Source organism: Ictalurus punctatus, chromosome 18 (assembly GCF_001660625.3).
Source record: "Ictalurus punctatus breed USDA103 chromosome 18, Coco_2.0, whole genome shotgun sequence".
Classification (NCBI taxonomy): Eukaryota; Metazoa; Chordata; class Actinopteri; order Siluriformes; family Ictaluridae; genus Ictalurus; species Ictalurus punctatus.
Window position 1 is genome coordinate 8,407,501 of NC_030433.2, and position 14,841 is coordinate 8,422,341.

At 43.7% G+C, this 14,841-nt stretch overlaps 1 protein-coding gene across 2 annotated transcripts in view; it reads left to right on the forward strand.

Annotated features, from left to right (window-relative positions):
* Positions 1 to 14,841, forward strand: part of jak2a (Janus kinase 2a) — a 36,497-nt gene that overhangs the window by 18,556 nt on the left and 3,100 nt on the right. For both annotated transcript variants that reach the window (XM_017492359.3, XM_047161623.1), the window contains exons 3-22: positions 1,762 to 1,885; positions 4,306 to 4,423; positions 4,897 to 5,042; positions 5,236 to 5,527; positions 6,543 to 6,662; positions 6,880 to 7,037; positions 7,232 to 7,343; positions 7,448 to 7,634; positions 7,857 to 7,975; positions 9,295 to 9,429; positions 9,524 to 9,611; positions 9,708 to 9,835; positions 10,011 to 10,149; positions 10,301 to 10,452; positions 10,805 to 10,955; positions 11,217 to 11,350; positions 11,631 to 11,820; positions 12,030 to 12,154; positions 12,862 to 13,034; positions 13,136 to 13,253. In XM_017492359.3, the coding sequence (XP_017347848.1) occupies positions 1,762 to 1,885; positions 4,306 to 4,423; positions 4,897 to 5,042; positions 5,236 to 5,527; positions 6,543 to 6,662; positions 6,880 to 7,037; positions 7,232 to 7,343; positions 7,448 to 7,634; positions 7,857 to 7,975; positions 9,295 to 9,429; positions 9,524 to 9,611; positions 9,708 to 9,835; positions 10,011 to 10,149; positions 10,301 to 10,452; positions 10,805 to 10,955; positions 11,217 to 11,350; positions 11,631 to 11,820; positions 12,030 to 12,154; positions 12,862 to 13,034; positions 13,136 to 13,253 (2,909 nt within the window). The remainder of the gene's footprint in view (positions 1 to 1,761; positions 1,886 to 4,305; positions 4,424 to 4,896; positions 5,043 to 5,235; positions 5,528 to 6,542; positions 6,663 to 6,879; positions 7,038 to 7,231; positions 7,344 to 7,447; positions 7,635 to 7,856; positions 7,976 to 9,294; positions 9,430 to 9,523; positions 9,612 to 9,707; positions 9,836 to 10,010; positions 10,150 to 10,300; positions 10,453 to 10,804; positions 10,956 to 11,216; positions 11,351 to 11,630; positions 11,821 to 12,029; positions 12,155 to 12,861; positions 13,035 to 13,135; positions 13,254 to 14,841) is intronic.

Below are 14,841 nucleotides of genomic sequence, written 5' to 3' on the forward strand. Positions count from 1 at the left end.
CAATAAATTTGGATGAAGCCATATGTCAGCGTTGTGGGGAAAAATAAGCGTTAAATCTTAATTATATACAAATCTCAGGATCTATCACCAGGGGTGTCCCACAGCTAATGTTTTATTTGATTTAATATTTAGATTTTTAACATATTATTTAGGTTACCGTCCTACTGGTGTTTCTTTCAAAGTTTTATAGGCTTGTGGTGTACTACACATGTAAATGAAATAAAGTATTCCTCAGAGAAACACTTCTCCTCTCAATCACAATACCATATTCCCACACAGCACCCCCAGGTTGTTTCTCACTGCAACAACACCACACAACAAGGCTGTATCGAATTGTTTCAGTGGCGAACCTGCTCAAATAAGACCTCATTAAATCTTTTATAGTTAGGTTTTATTTCATTTAAGCCTTAATTATGTATAATGATGATAAGGATGATGATAATGATTATTATTATTATTATTATTATTATTATTATTATATTACTATATAGTGATATGACACCCTCCCTCCAACCAATGCCCACTGCAGTGATTAGGTCAGTAAAAAGCTACCACCATCCTACATACACACGCACACACACACACACACACAGAGTCCTAAAAAAAAACACATACAGAGACAGACCACATACACACACGCACACACAGACTCCTCTCAATTTACATACAGTGCTCAGAAAACACACCCTCAAATTTCACACATACAGTCTTCACAAACCACACGCAGTCGCAGAGTCCTCAAAAACACACAAATGTACCTCATGAAGCGTACAAACATACACACACATACAGTACTCACAAAACACACACACACACACACATGCATATACAGAGTCCTCAAAAAACATGCATATAGTCCACACAAAACACACACACACACACACAGATTTCTTATTAATCTCACGCACACACACATAGTGTGTTATTAGGACAAACACATACAGGCAAAGCAGATAAACAGACCCTGAGGTCAGTGTGTGTGTGTGTGTGTGCGAGTGTGTGTGTGTGTGTGTGTGTGTGTGTCTGTCTGTCTATATGTGCCTGTGTATGTGTGTCTGTGTGTGTGTGTCTGTCTATGTGTGCCTGTGTATGTGTGGCTGTGTATGTGTGTCTGTGTGTATGTATTTGTGTGTGTGTGTCTGTGTATGTATGTGTGTGTGTGTGTGTGCGTGTATGTGTGTGTGTGTGTGTGTGTGTGTCTGTGTCTATGTATATGTGTGTGTGTGAGAGAGAGAGAGAGAGAGACAAAGTGTATGAATAGTTTGAGACATCAAAAACATGTACCCTCATTTCCTGTCCCAACTGTTACCACTTCCTGTTTACATGTCCGCACCAAGCGCACTCTCTCTGCACATAACGCTGCTTATTTTTTCCCATCTCCAAGCTCCAAATATAAAACAAGCTTTATGTTTAAAATTGTAAAGTGTTTTAAATAAATGACAGATTTTTCTCTTTCTCAGTCTTACGTTTTTTTTTTTTATATAAATGAAAATATTATTTAAAATATAAAAAATTCAAAATAGATGCATTATCAATTTCTTTATTAATAATAAACAAATTAATTATTGTTTATAACAAGAATCTGTTCAGAAGAATAAAGAAGTTGGTTGCTAGGAGACGGACAGCTGACTCACACGTGTAAACATCTGTTTATGACTTGTTTTGAGTTCCAATTCATGTTGATTTATTTATTTCATTTATGAACTCTGAATGCTGATTGGCTGATGCTGGGGTGTGTTTGTTCTGTTGCTCCGCCCACAGGTGTCGGCCCTGTTTACCTCAGTCTCTTTGGCCTGATGAGAGAGAGCGATCGGGTGTGGTATCCACCCAATCATGTCTTCAAAGTGGACGAGTCCACCAATGAGAGGCTCCTGTTCAGAATCAGGTACACTCACACACACACAGAAATGGGCATCAGACCTTATTACACTACCTGTCTGTCTGCCTACCTGTCTGTCTGTACATCTGTATGTCTGTCTATTCATTTATGCATATGTCTGTCTGTTTGTTCATTTATGCTTCTGCCTGTCTGTCTGTCTATTCATCTGTCTGTTGTCTGTTTGGCTGTTCATTTATGCATCTGTCTGTCTGTCTATTCATTTGTCTGTTGTCTGTTTGGCTGTTCATTTATGCATCTGTCTGTCTGTCTATTCATTTGTCTGTCTGTTTGTCTATTTATCTGTCTGTCTATTCATCTGTCTGCCTGTCTATTCATATATGCATCTGCCTTTCTTTCTTTCTATTCATCTGTCTGCCTGCCTGCCTGTTCATTTATGCTACTGCCTGCCTGTATGTCTGTCTTATCTATTCATCTGTCTGTCTGTCTGTCTATGCCTCTGTCTATCTGTCTGTCTTCCTTTTACTTCTATATTTATCTGTCTGTCAAACTTTCTGTCTTCCTGCCAGGCTGTTCCCTCTCTCTCTCTCTCTCTCTCTCTCTCATACCACACTTATCGTTTATAGAACCCACCACAGACTGCTGACATGATTCACATCACATCACATCATACACACACACACACACACACAGTATTGAAACTGCAAGAACAGATAGAAGGTTAAACATTTCTGCAGGTTCAAAAAGCAAAGTGACTTTTTTACTCACCACTGCTCTGTGTGTGTGTGTGTGTGTGTGTGTGTGTGTGTGTGTGTGTGTGTGTGTGTGTGTGAGAGAGAGAGAGAGAGAGAGAGAGGTGAGAAAGAAACCCACTACCAAATATGATACTTTCACATTTGGGGGGAAAAAAACCCTGTGGGTCTGTCACATGTTCATAACGTCACCACTCACACACTCACTCTCACACACATAGCATATAGAGAGTGTGTATAGAGTGTGTGTAGTAGTGTGTGTATAGAGAGTGCGTATAGAGACTGTGTATAGATAGTAGGGATTTCACGAGAACCGATACTTCGGTACCAACATTCTTAAAACGTGACAGTACTTGTTGTTCTGGAGTAACGTTTGAACCCATTCTAATGGAGGTACCGGGGTTGCAATTCTTCCGGACCTAATGGGGGCAGCAAATATGTGCAAGTGTTTTAGTCGGTCCACAAGTGGTGAAGAAGAACAACAACTACAAGCACATGGGAAAAACTACAGTTTAGCTCCACCGTGACTCGTTGAGAGGAAAGGTGGTGTGGAATATGGAAATACTTCGCATTCGAGGCGGATGACAATGAACATATAATTGATGCTGTGAAGCCGGTGTGCAACCGATGCTATCGTTCATTTCAAACAATGTGAGGAAACACCTGGAATTTGGCGAAGTACCTGAAAGACGGTCCCTATATTATATTTGTTTGAGGCAGCTGGCATTGTGGCCGTGAAAACAGCTAACATTATGCTCCATGTAATGTCAGCGATAGCCAGTTATTTGTTAACGACGCTAACGCACTGCAGTGTTATAAACTACCTCCTAATGGGCCAGCATGCATCGCCATTCAGCCCGTGTCCTGTCAGCTAAATGTAGATTAATGTCACTAATAATTATTCACATGTTCATGCTTATGATAAATCGTTTTGGCCTGCCACCATATCAGTGAATTTAAACTAACGCTTGCATTCAGAGTATAAGGTGTGTGTGTGTGTGCGTTTAGGAGTGCTGCACCTCCACTGTAGCCTCCACTCGTTGTCAGACAGTGTTTGATAACTAAAATCTCTCTCTCTTTTTGCCAGTATCAGCCAGAGGAGGATGTCCTCCAGGAGAGTTTTTAATGTAATTTTTTTATTTTTAAACCACACCGTGGTATCGACTTTGGTATCGAGTATCGTGTACTTTTGGTGGTATCAGTACTGACTACTAGATTTTTGGTATCGTGACATCCCTAATAGAGAGTGTGTGTATAGTGTATGTGTGTGTGTGAGTGTTTGTGTGTGCGTATATATGTATGTATGTATATATGCATGTATATATACGGTAAATGATCTGCACTTATATCCAACTTTTATCTTTTACTTTTATCCAAAGCGCTTTACACTGTGTCTCATTCACCCATTCACACACACCAATGGTTGCAGAGCTGCCATGCAGGCTCCTAACTTGCTATTGGGAGCAACTTGGGGTTCAGTGTCTTGCCCAAGGACACATGTGGAGTCATGTGGGCCGGGCATCGAACCTCCAACCCTACGATTAGTGGAGATTTTCACTTGTTAAGATTTTTATTGTTTTAACAAACCCTACAGTTATGTCTTTAATCAGATCAGAGGGGAAAAATATTCCCCTATGTGAATTGAAGCGTAACTCCACCCTAAAGCTCGCAGTACAGACACTTCATCATATCTTCCTGATAATCTCTTCCGTCCAGGTTTTATTTCCCCGGCTGGTACGGGAGAGGATCAAGCCACGCCCATCGCTATGGCGTCACCAAGAGCTCTGAGGCTCCTGTGTTTGATGACGTCACCACGGCATACCTGTTCGCCCAGGTAAACATTGCCTCTCAGTCTCAGTGACCTGAGGTTAAACATGTCGCTGGGTCTTAATAAGAAGGTCGTATTAGTGGATTGTGTGTGTGTTTGTGTCATCCTGTGTGGTTGAAGGGTGTGTGCCAGAGCTAGGGATGTGGAAATACTAGAGGGGTGGAGGGCAAGTGTGTGTGTGTGTGTGTGTTTGTGTGATGCAGTAAGTTGCTGAGTGTTTAAGACTTTCCACTTTCTTCCCCTTCCTAATTTCATGGTTCTACATAATGAGGAAGTGGTGCGTGTGTGTGTGCGTGTGTTGCTTTCCAGTAATTCTCTCTCTCATGCCCTCCCTCTCTCTCTCTCATGCCCTCCCTCTCTCTTTCTCATGCCCTCCCTCTCTCTTTCTCATGCCCTCCCTCTCTCTCTCTCTCTCTCTCATTCCCTCCCTCCCTCTCTTTCTCTCTGTCTCTGTCTCTCTCTCTCTCTCTCTCTCTCAGTGGAGGAGTGATTTCGTGGATGGTTCAGTGAGTATCCCCGTTACCCATGATGCTCAGGAGGAATGTCTCGGCCTGGCCGTGCTGGACATGATGAGGATCGCTAAAGAGAAAGGCTGCTCGCCCATCAAAATTTACCATGACTACAGGTGAAGGCTCTGCCCACTTGACCTTCTGAAGGTCACAGGTCCACAGAGTTCAGTGCTTTTCCTTCAGTTTGAAAAACACACACAGGAAAAGCACATTTTCATTACATTCTCTCTTTCACACATGCATTGTTATAATCTAGAATTCTCTCTCACACACACAAACACACACACACACACACACACACACACACAGCTATAAGAGTTTCCTGCCCAAGGCCATCCGCGCTCACATCCAGCGGTACCACATTGTGACGAGGAAGCGGATCCGTTATCGGTTCCGGCGGTTCGTGGAGCGTCTGCGGCTCTGCAGAGCGCCCGTCACAGAGCTCATGCTGAAGTACGTGGCCAGTTTAGAGGTTCTGCAGCCTGGGTTCTACACCGAACGCTTCCTCGTCTCACAGCCCGTTGTCGGCATGATAACCATCGTCGTCACTGGCAACCACGGCATCCAGTGGACCAAGGGGAAAGACGCTGGAGACGGACAGGTAGAGAAGATCTTAATGTAGTCCTGTACAGTGAGTTCCGTAAGCTCTGATTGGCTGAGAGTGATGGGCATGACAGCAGTTATATAAGTCGAGGAACTGTAGTACAAGAATTTTACTTACTTAAGTTTTATTCCAGGTAGATTAACCCAAGAACTCCAGGAACCTTAGTCCAGGAACTTTAGTCCTGAAATAACTGTCCAGGAACTTTAATCATGGAAGTTCATTCCATGAACTCTATTTCCAAAACTTTAGTCCAGAAACCTCAAACTTATTCTAGAATTTTATTCCTGGAATAATGCTGGACGTTAGTCTAAGATCTTCAGCACTGTAACATTAGACAGACTGGTAGAGGAGTAGGCAGAAAGATAGACAGACAGACAGGTAGAAGAGCAGCCAGAAAGACAGACAGGTAGACAAACAGGCAGAAAGACAGAGAGACAGGTAGAGAAGCAGGCAGAAAGACCAACAAGTAGACAAGCAGGCAGAAAGACAGAGAGACAGGTAGACAAGCAGGCAGAAAGACAGACACACAGGTAGAGAAGCAGGAAGAAACACAGAGAGACAGGTAGAGAAGCAGGCAGAAAGACAGAGAGACAGGTAGAGAAGCAGGCAGAAAGACAGAGAGACAGGTAGAGAAGCAGGCAGAAAGACAGAGACAGGTAGACAAGCAGGCAGAAAGACAGAGAGACAGGTAGACAAGCAGGCAGAAAGACAGAGAGACAGGTAGACAAGCAGGCAGAAAGACAGAGAGACAGGTAGACAAGCAGGCAGAAAGACAGACAGGTAGACAAACAGGCAGAAATACAGACAGACAGGTAGAGAAGCAGGAAGGAAGACAGAGAGACAAGTAGACAGATGGGTAGTTAAATTGATAGATACAAATAGAGATATATTTGTAATTTATATGTCTGTCATACTCTTCCCACTTACTCTTTGTGGGTCTCTCTGTCTGTCTGCTGTTCTGTCTGTCATGCTGTCTGTCTGCCTCTCTCTCTCTCTCTCTCTCTCTCTCTAGAATCTGCAGGTGTACTGTGATTTCCCTGATGTTATTGATATTAGCATTAAGCAGGCGAGCAAAGACGGTTCTGTCGAGAGTCGCATCGTCACCATCAACAGACAGGACAGCCAGACACTGGTATCACACACACACACACATACAAACAGTTTTTACCTTCTTAGCATGTATCCTCGGTTAGACCACTTAGTAAGATGCATTTTTGAATTTGAAATCATTAATGTGAATCGTTACTGCAAAAGTTTCTTTTCCTTTTCTAATCTCTCTCTCTCTCTATCTCTCTCTCTCTTTCACACACTCTCTCTCCTTCTCTCTCTCTCTCACTCGTTCGTTTCAGGAGTTGGAGTTCTCATCTCTGTCCGAGGCATTGTCCTTCGTCTCACTGATCGACGGCTACTACAGACTCACAATGGATGCTCATCATTACCTGTGCAAGGAGGTGGCACCCCCTAGACTGCTGGAGGCTATTCAGTGTACCTGCCACGGCCCTGTCTCGTGAGTTTCACCCTCCTGTAGTGCTCACTACTTAGTGGGGTCGTGTCCTGTTCCACCAGGACCTCTCCTGTCATTTAATTGAATATCAGTACAGATGTGATGCTTACTTTAAAAACTGCTGTACAGTGATGATCACACACACACACACACACACACACAGATAACCACAGCTGACTGTATGTCCATGGCTTTAGGATGGAGTTTGCCATTAGCCGTCTCCGTCACTGTGACAATGCTAAAGGCATGTACATTCTGCGCTGCAGCCCTAAAGACTATGACAAATTCTTCCTGTCCTTCGTGGTTGGGGTGAGTGTGTCCTATAAACTACTTCCTGTCCTTTGTAGTGTGATCATAGAGTAAACATGGGCCTGTGTGTGTGTGTGTGTGTGTGTGTGTGTGTGTGTGTGCAGTATGACGGTGTGTTTGAGTATAAGCACTGTCAGATCGTACGCACTGCAGCAGGTGAGTTTGTGCTGAGTGGAGCGAAGTGTGTGTTCAGCAGTCTGAGTGAGCTTCTGCACCGCTACCAGAAGGAGGCGCTGCGCTCCGAGGGTCACATCTTCCAGTTCACCAAATGCTGCCCTCCTAGGAACAAAGGTCAGAGGCCACATAGAGGTCATACTCTGCTTTCTGTAGAACTTAAAATGTGCTGCTGGCTGATTGAGAGAATACAAAGCAGCGACTTTTACATAAAAGACCATTTCTGTCTCTCTCTCTATCTGTCTGTCTCTGTCTCACTGTCTCTCTCTCTCTCTCTCTGTTTGTCTGTCTCTCTGTCTTTCTCGCTCTCTCTCTGTCTCACTGTCTCTCTCTCTGTAGATAAGTCTAACTTGTTAATCTGCAGGAATGATCAGGACTCAGATGTTCTGTTCTCTCCATCACTCCTCAAACACAGTCAGATGGTCTTCCACAAAATCCACAGAGAGGACCTGCAAATGGTAAGAACTTTGGCCCAGGAACTTTAGTGGAATAACTGTTGTCTAGGAACTTCAGCCCATGAACTTTAGCCTAGTGACTTTCACCCAGGAACTGTAGCTCTGAAACATTAGTCCAGGAACTTTAGCCATGGAATAGGGATGTCATGATACCAAAAATCTAGTAGTTGGTACTGATACCACCAGAAGTACATGATACTCGATACCAAAGTCGATACCACGGTGTGGTTTAAAAATAAAAAAATTACATTAAAAACTCTCCTGGAGGACATCCTCCTCTGGCTGATACTGGCAAAAAAAGAGAGAGATTTTAGTTATCAAACACTGTCTGACAACAAGTGGAGGCTACAGTGGAGGTGCAGCACTCCTAAACGCACACACACACACACACACCTTATACTCTGAATGCAAGCATTAGTTTCAATTCACTGATATGGTGGCAGGCCAAAACGATTTATCATAAGCATGAACATGTGAATAATTATTAGTGACATTATTCTACATTTAGCTGACAGGACACGGGCTGAATGGCGATGCATGCTGGCCCATTAGGAGGTAGTTTATAACACTGCAGTGCGTTAGCGTCGTTAACAAATAGCTGGCTATCGCTAACATTACATGGAGCATAACGTTAGCTGTTTTCACGGCCACAATGCCAGCTGCCTCAAACAAATATAATATAGGGACCGTCTTTCAGGTACTTCGCCAAATTCCAGGTGTTTCCTCACATTGTTTGAAATGAACGATAGCATCGGTTGCACACCGGCTTCACAGCATCAATTATATGTTCATTGTCATCCGCCTCGAATGCGAAGTATTTCCATATTCCACACCACCTTTCCTCTCAACGAGTCACGGTGGAGCTAAACTGTAGTTTTTCCCATGTGCTTGTAGTTGTTGTTCTTCTTCACCACTTGTGGACCGACTAAAACACTTGCACATATTTGCTGCCCCCATCAGGTCCGGAAGAATTGCAACCCCGGTACCTCCATTAGAATGGGTTCAAACGTTACTCCAGAAAAACAAGTACTGTCACGTTTTAAGAATGTTGGTACCAATTTGGTACCGAAGTATCGGTTCTTGTGATGTCCCTACCATGTAACATTAGTAAAGGAAGTTTAGCACAAGAACTTTAGCTCAGGAAAGCTAGTCCTGTAAGTTTAGCCCAGGAACTTTAGTGTTGGAACTTTAGACCAGGAACTTTAGTAAAGGAATATTAATGTTAGAACTTTAACTTTCAAACGTCCTTGAATTTTCCTCTTTTTTTTAAAGAAAACTTTTAAAGTTATTCTCTGTGTGTGTGTGTGTGTGTGTGTTCTCAGATGGAAAGTTTGGGACAGGGGACGTTCACGCAGGTGTTCCGTGGAGTCAGGAGGGAGCTGGGGGATTACGGGGAGGTGCACGAGATGGGGGTGGTGATGAAGGTGTTGGACAAGAGTTACCGCAACTACACTGAGGTATCATGGAAAAAAAGAAACATTACGAGATCTGATTAACAGATTAGTGTTTGTGTAATATGTAGTAAACTCTCTTTCGCTCTCTCTCTCTCAGTCCTTCTTTGAAGCAGCCAGTATGATGAGTCAGATTTCCCATAAGCACTTGCTACTTAATTACGGGATCTGTGTGTGCACAGAGGAGCGTAAGTTTTAAAATTGCTGGTTAAAGTTCACACTCACCTACATTTGAACATCTGAATTTGATGTGTGTGTGTGTGTGTTTGTGTGTTGCGTCTCAGACATCATGGTGCAGGAGTTTGTACGCTTTGGCTCGTTGGACACGTACCTGAGGAGGAACCGCAATTCCATCAACATCACCTGGAAGCTGGAGGTGGCCAAGCAACTAGCCTGGGTCATGCATTACCTGGTGGGTCAGAGAGAAAGAGTGAGAGACACACATGTCATTTCAGTTGAACATCACATCTGTAATATAAATGTGTTCAGCACACACACTCATCTGAACTGACAATTCTGTTTTTATAGTGTGCATAAAATACAGGGGTGTGGTTTAATCATGATGTGTGTGTGTGTTGTTTGTGTAGGAGGATAAGAGCCTGATCCATGGGAATGTGTGTGCTAAAAACATTCTGCTCGCTAGAGAGGAAGACAGAAAGACACACACTCCACCTTTCATCAAACTGAGTGACCCAGGAATTAGTATCTCAGTCCAGCCCAGAGAGAGTGAGACACACACACACACACACACACACACACACACACACACACAAATACATGCATATCAAAGCAAAGAAAAGTGATTTTTCTCCCAACCTTCATCTGTTGTCTTCCTGTGTGTGTGTCTGTGTGTGTTTGTGCGCACGCATGTGTGTAGTTCTGATCGAGCACATCCCCTGGGTTCCCCCGGAGTGTGTGGAGGATCACAGGAATCTGAGCTTAGCCACGGACAAGTGGAGCTTCGGCACCACGCTGTGGGAGATTTACACCGGAGGAGAGAATCCACTCAGCTCCTATGACTCCTCCAAGGTAAAACACAAACAGACAGACACACACACACAATTCAATTCAATTCAATTCAATTCAATTTTATTTGTATAGCGCTTTTTACAATAGACATTGTCTCAAAGCAGCTTTACAGAAATATCAACATGGTATACAGATATTAAAGGTGTGAATTTATCCCAACTGAGCCACTTCCACTGAGTGGCGTCGGTGGCAAGGAAAATCTCCATAAGATGTTTTAAGAGGAAGAAACCTTGAGAGGAACCCGACTCAGAAGGGAACACACACACACACACACACACACACTTTCCTAATGGAGTCTAATAAGTCATCAGACAGCTAACGCTCCATGTGTGTGTTTGTGTGTGTGTTACAGAAGCTGTTGTTCTATGAGGACAGACACCAGCTCTCTGCACCAAAATGGACAGAACTGGCCACTCTGATTAACAGCTGTATGGACTACGAACCGTTCCAGCGTCCATCGTTTAGATCCATCATCCGAGACCTGAACAGCCTCTTCACCCCAGGTACACAAATCTACACCACTCTGCACAACATTCACAACTCTGCACATCTCTACACAAATCTACACCACTCTGCACAACATTCACAACTCTGCACAACTCTACACCACTCTACACAACTCCGCAAAACTCTACACAACTCTGTATATCATGTACACTGCATATTTCAGCTCCTCTCTTTTATCCGTGCATTTCACTTGCGTGATTTTTTCATTGTAACACGGATAATCATTTTCCTTTCTCATGCCTTTTTCGTTCTCTCAGATTACGAGTTGTTGGTAGAGAACGATGTTCTGCCCGTCAGGAACCGCGGGTTTGGGTTATCCGGAACATTCGACAGCCAGGAGCCGACTCAGTTCGAGGCACGACACCTGATCTTCCTGCAGCAGCTGGGAAAGGTAAAAACATCTTCATCACCAAACTTTTCTCGGTGTGGAGACGACGTTTGAGGGAAAAAAACACACACCTTAATGAGGTTAAAAGCTCACACTCTGTGTAGTTTCGTACTGTAGTGCGATTGACGCTGTTAAAATGTCGTTTCACGATGTGCAACGCGTATAAAGCTGGAGCTGATTGGCCGATTTAGACCCAGAAAATCCACAAATGAAGTAAACTGAAGATGAAATGCTTGTTACATGTTCCGTGTGTGTGTGTGTGTGTGTGTGTGTGTGTGTATAGGGGAACTTTGGCAGTGTGGAGAAGTGTCGTTATGACCCATTGCAGGATAACACTGGCGAGGTCGTGGCGGTGAAGAAGCTGCAGCACAGCACCACCGAACACCTGCGTGACTTCGAGCGGGAGATCGAGATCCTCAAATCGTTACAGCACGAGAACATCGTCAAGTACAAAGGAGTGTGTTACACTGCAGGTGAGACTCACGCGCACGCGCGCACACACACACACACGTTCACGATTTCCTCAGATAGCTCTTATTATTATTATTCAGATATAATATTTAGACATGATGTCTTGGTGGAAAAAGTTGTTATCAAGCATCTGTTGGATTTTTTTATTTATATATTTATTGTATTATATATTTATAAATCCTTCATTCCTTTTGTTCTTTTCTTTTTTTAGGGCGTAAAAACCTGCGTTTGGTGATGGAGTACCTTCCGTTCGGCAGTCTGAGGGAATATCTCGCTAAAAACAAAGAGCGATTCGATCACAAGAAACTGCTGCACTACGCTTCACAGATCTGCAAAGTATACACACACACACACACAGGTTTACAGATAAACAGTTTATCACAATCTTTTTCCACTTCCCTTTAGCTAAAAGCTCAGTGTTGTTATTAATTTATCAGCATGAGATCTCTTCCCTTTCCAGAAACAGCAGATGAAGCTGTTTAACGAAAACTGCACAATAATACATTTCACATTTAAACCTTAAATAGATCTGCAGTTTGTATGTTTTAGTTTATAACAGATTTCGTTTTTTTGCTTGTACGTATAAAGTAATTTTTAGATATTCAGTCAGTGGTTCTCCTTGTGTTACACATTACTGTATAAAATGTTCACTAGCACACACTTCTATTTCATTTACCGTACCGTTCCGATTTCAAGTCTCACATTAAGTATAAAGTTAGTTTAATATTTGTTGTATTCAGACAGTATTATTGACTCTTACCCGAAACACACCGCAGTAGTTAGTAGATCTGTGTAGTCTGCAAACTCGCTGAAGCGTCCGCTAGGATACAGTACAGTACATTGATAACTGCACTTCGTGCGTTTGGCCTCTAGAGGGCAGAGACATGTTGAAAAGCTTGGAGGTTAACTTTAATTCTACTGTCCACTCAGTGTGCAGCATTACACAACATCCTGACACACTGTCACAATTCACCACAGCTGTTTCTCCTCATCCTCACGTTGTGTGTGTGTGTGTGTGTGTGGGTGTGGGTGTGTGTTTACAGGGAATGGACTATCTGGGTTCTAAGCGTTACATCCACAGAGACTTGGCCACACGGAACATTCTGGTGGAAAGTGAAATGCGTGTGAAGATTGGAGATTTCGGCCTGACCAAGGTTCTTCCTCAGGATAAAGACTATTACACGGTTAAGGAACCTGGAGAGAGTCCCATATTCTGGTGAGGAAATAATAATAATAATAATAATAATAATAATAATAATAATAATAATAACATAAGCATAAACCATGTATATATGTGTGTGTGTGTGTGTGATGAAGGTATGCTCCTGAGTCTCTGGTGGAGAGTAAGTTCTCAGTGGCATCAGATGTTTGGAGTTTTGGAGTCGTTTTGTATGAACTGTTCACCTACAGTGACAAGAACTGCAGCCCTCCTGCTGTGAGTCTCTCTCTCTCTCTCTCTCTCTCTCCCTGTCTATATGCCTCTCTCTCTCTCTCTCCCCCTGTCTGTCTCACTCTCTCTCTCTCTCTCTCTCTATCTCCCTGTCTGTATGTCTCTCTCTCTCTCTCTCTCTCCCTGTCTATATGCCTCTCTCTCTCTCTCTCCCCCTGTCTGTCTCACTCTCTCTCTCTCTCTCTCTCTCTATCTCCCTGTCTGTATGTCTCTCTCTCTCTCTCTATCTCCCTGTCTATATGCCTCTCTCTCTCTCTCCCCCTGTCTATATGTCTCTCTCTCTCTCTCTCTCTCTCTCTCCCCCGTCTGTCTCACTCTCTCTCTCTCTCTCTCTCTCTCTCTCTCTCTCTCTCTCTATCTCCCTGTCTATATGTCTCTCTCTCTCTATCGCCCTGTCTGTATGTCTCACGCTCTCTCTCTCTCTCTATCTCCCTGTCTGTATGTCTCACTCTCAATCACTCTCTCTCTCTCTCTCTATCTCCCTGTCTGCATGTCTCTCTCTCTCTCCCTCTATCTCCCTGTCTGTATGTCTCACTCTTTCTCACTCTCTCTCTCTCTCTCCCTCTATCTCCCTGTCTGTATGTCTCACTCTTTCTCACTCACTCTCTCTCTCTATCTCCCTGTCTATATGTCTCTCTCTCTATCTCCCTGTCTGCATGTCTCTCTCTCTCTCTCTATCTCCCTGTCTATATGTCTCTCTCTCTCTCTCTCCCCTGTCTGCATGTCTCACTCTCTCTCTCCATCTCCCTGTCTATATGTCTCTCTCTCTCTATCTCCCTGTCTGTATGTCTCACTCTCTCGCTCTCGCTATCTCCCTGTCTGTATGTCTCTCTCTCTTTCTCTCTCTCTCTCTATCTCCCTGTCTATATGTCTCTCTATCTCCTTGTCTGTATGTCTCACTCTCTCTCTCTCTCTCTCCCCGTCTATATGTCTCTCTCTCTCTCTATCTCCCTGTCTGTATGTCTCACTCTCTCTCTCTCTCTCTCTCTCTCTCTCTCTCTATCTCCCTGTCTGTATGTCTCACTCCCTCTCTCTCTCTCTCTATCTCTCTCTCTCCCTGTCTGTATGTCTCACGCTCTCTCTCTCTCTCTCTCTCCCTGTCTTTATGTCTCTCTCTCTCTATCTCCCTGTCTGTATGTCTCTCTCTTTATCTCCCTGTCTGTATGTCTCTCTCTCTCTCTATCTCCCTGTCTGTATGTCTCTCTCTCTATCTCCCTGTCTGTATGTCTCTCTCTCTCTCTATCTCCCTGTCTGTATGTCTCTCTCTCTCTCTCTATCTCCCTGTCTGTATGTCTCTCTCTCTCTCTATCTCCCTGTCTGTATGTCTCTCTCTCTCTCTCTATCTCCCTGTCTGTATGTCTCTCTCTCTCTCTCTCTCCCTGTCTGTATGTCTCACGCTCTCTCTCTCTCTATCTCCCTGTCTATATGTCTCTCTCTCTCTATCTCCCTGTCTGCATGTCTCTCTCTCTCTATCTCCCTGTCTATATGTCTCTCTCTCTATCTCCCTGTCTGCATGTCTCTCTCTCTCTCTCTATCTCCCTGTCTATATGTCTCTCTCTCTCTCCCCCCCCTG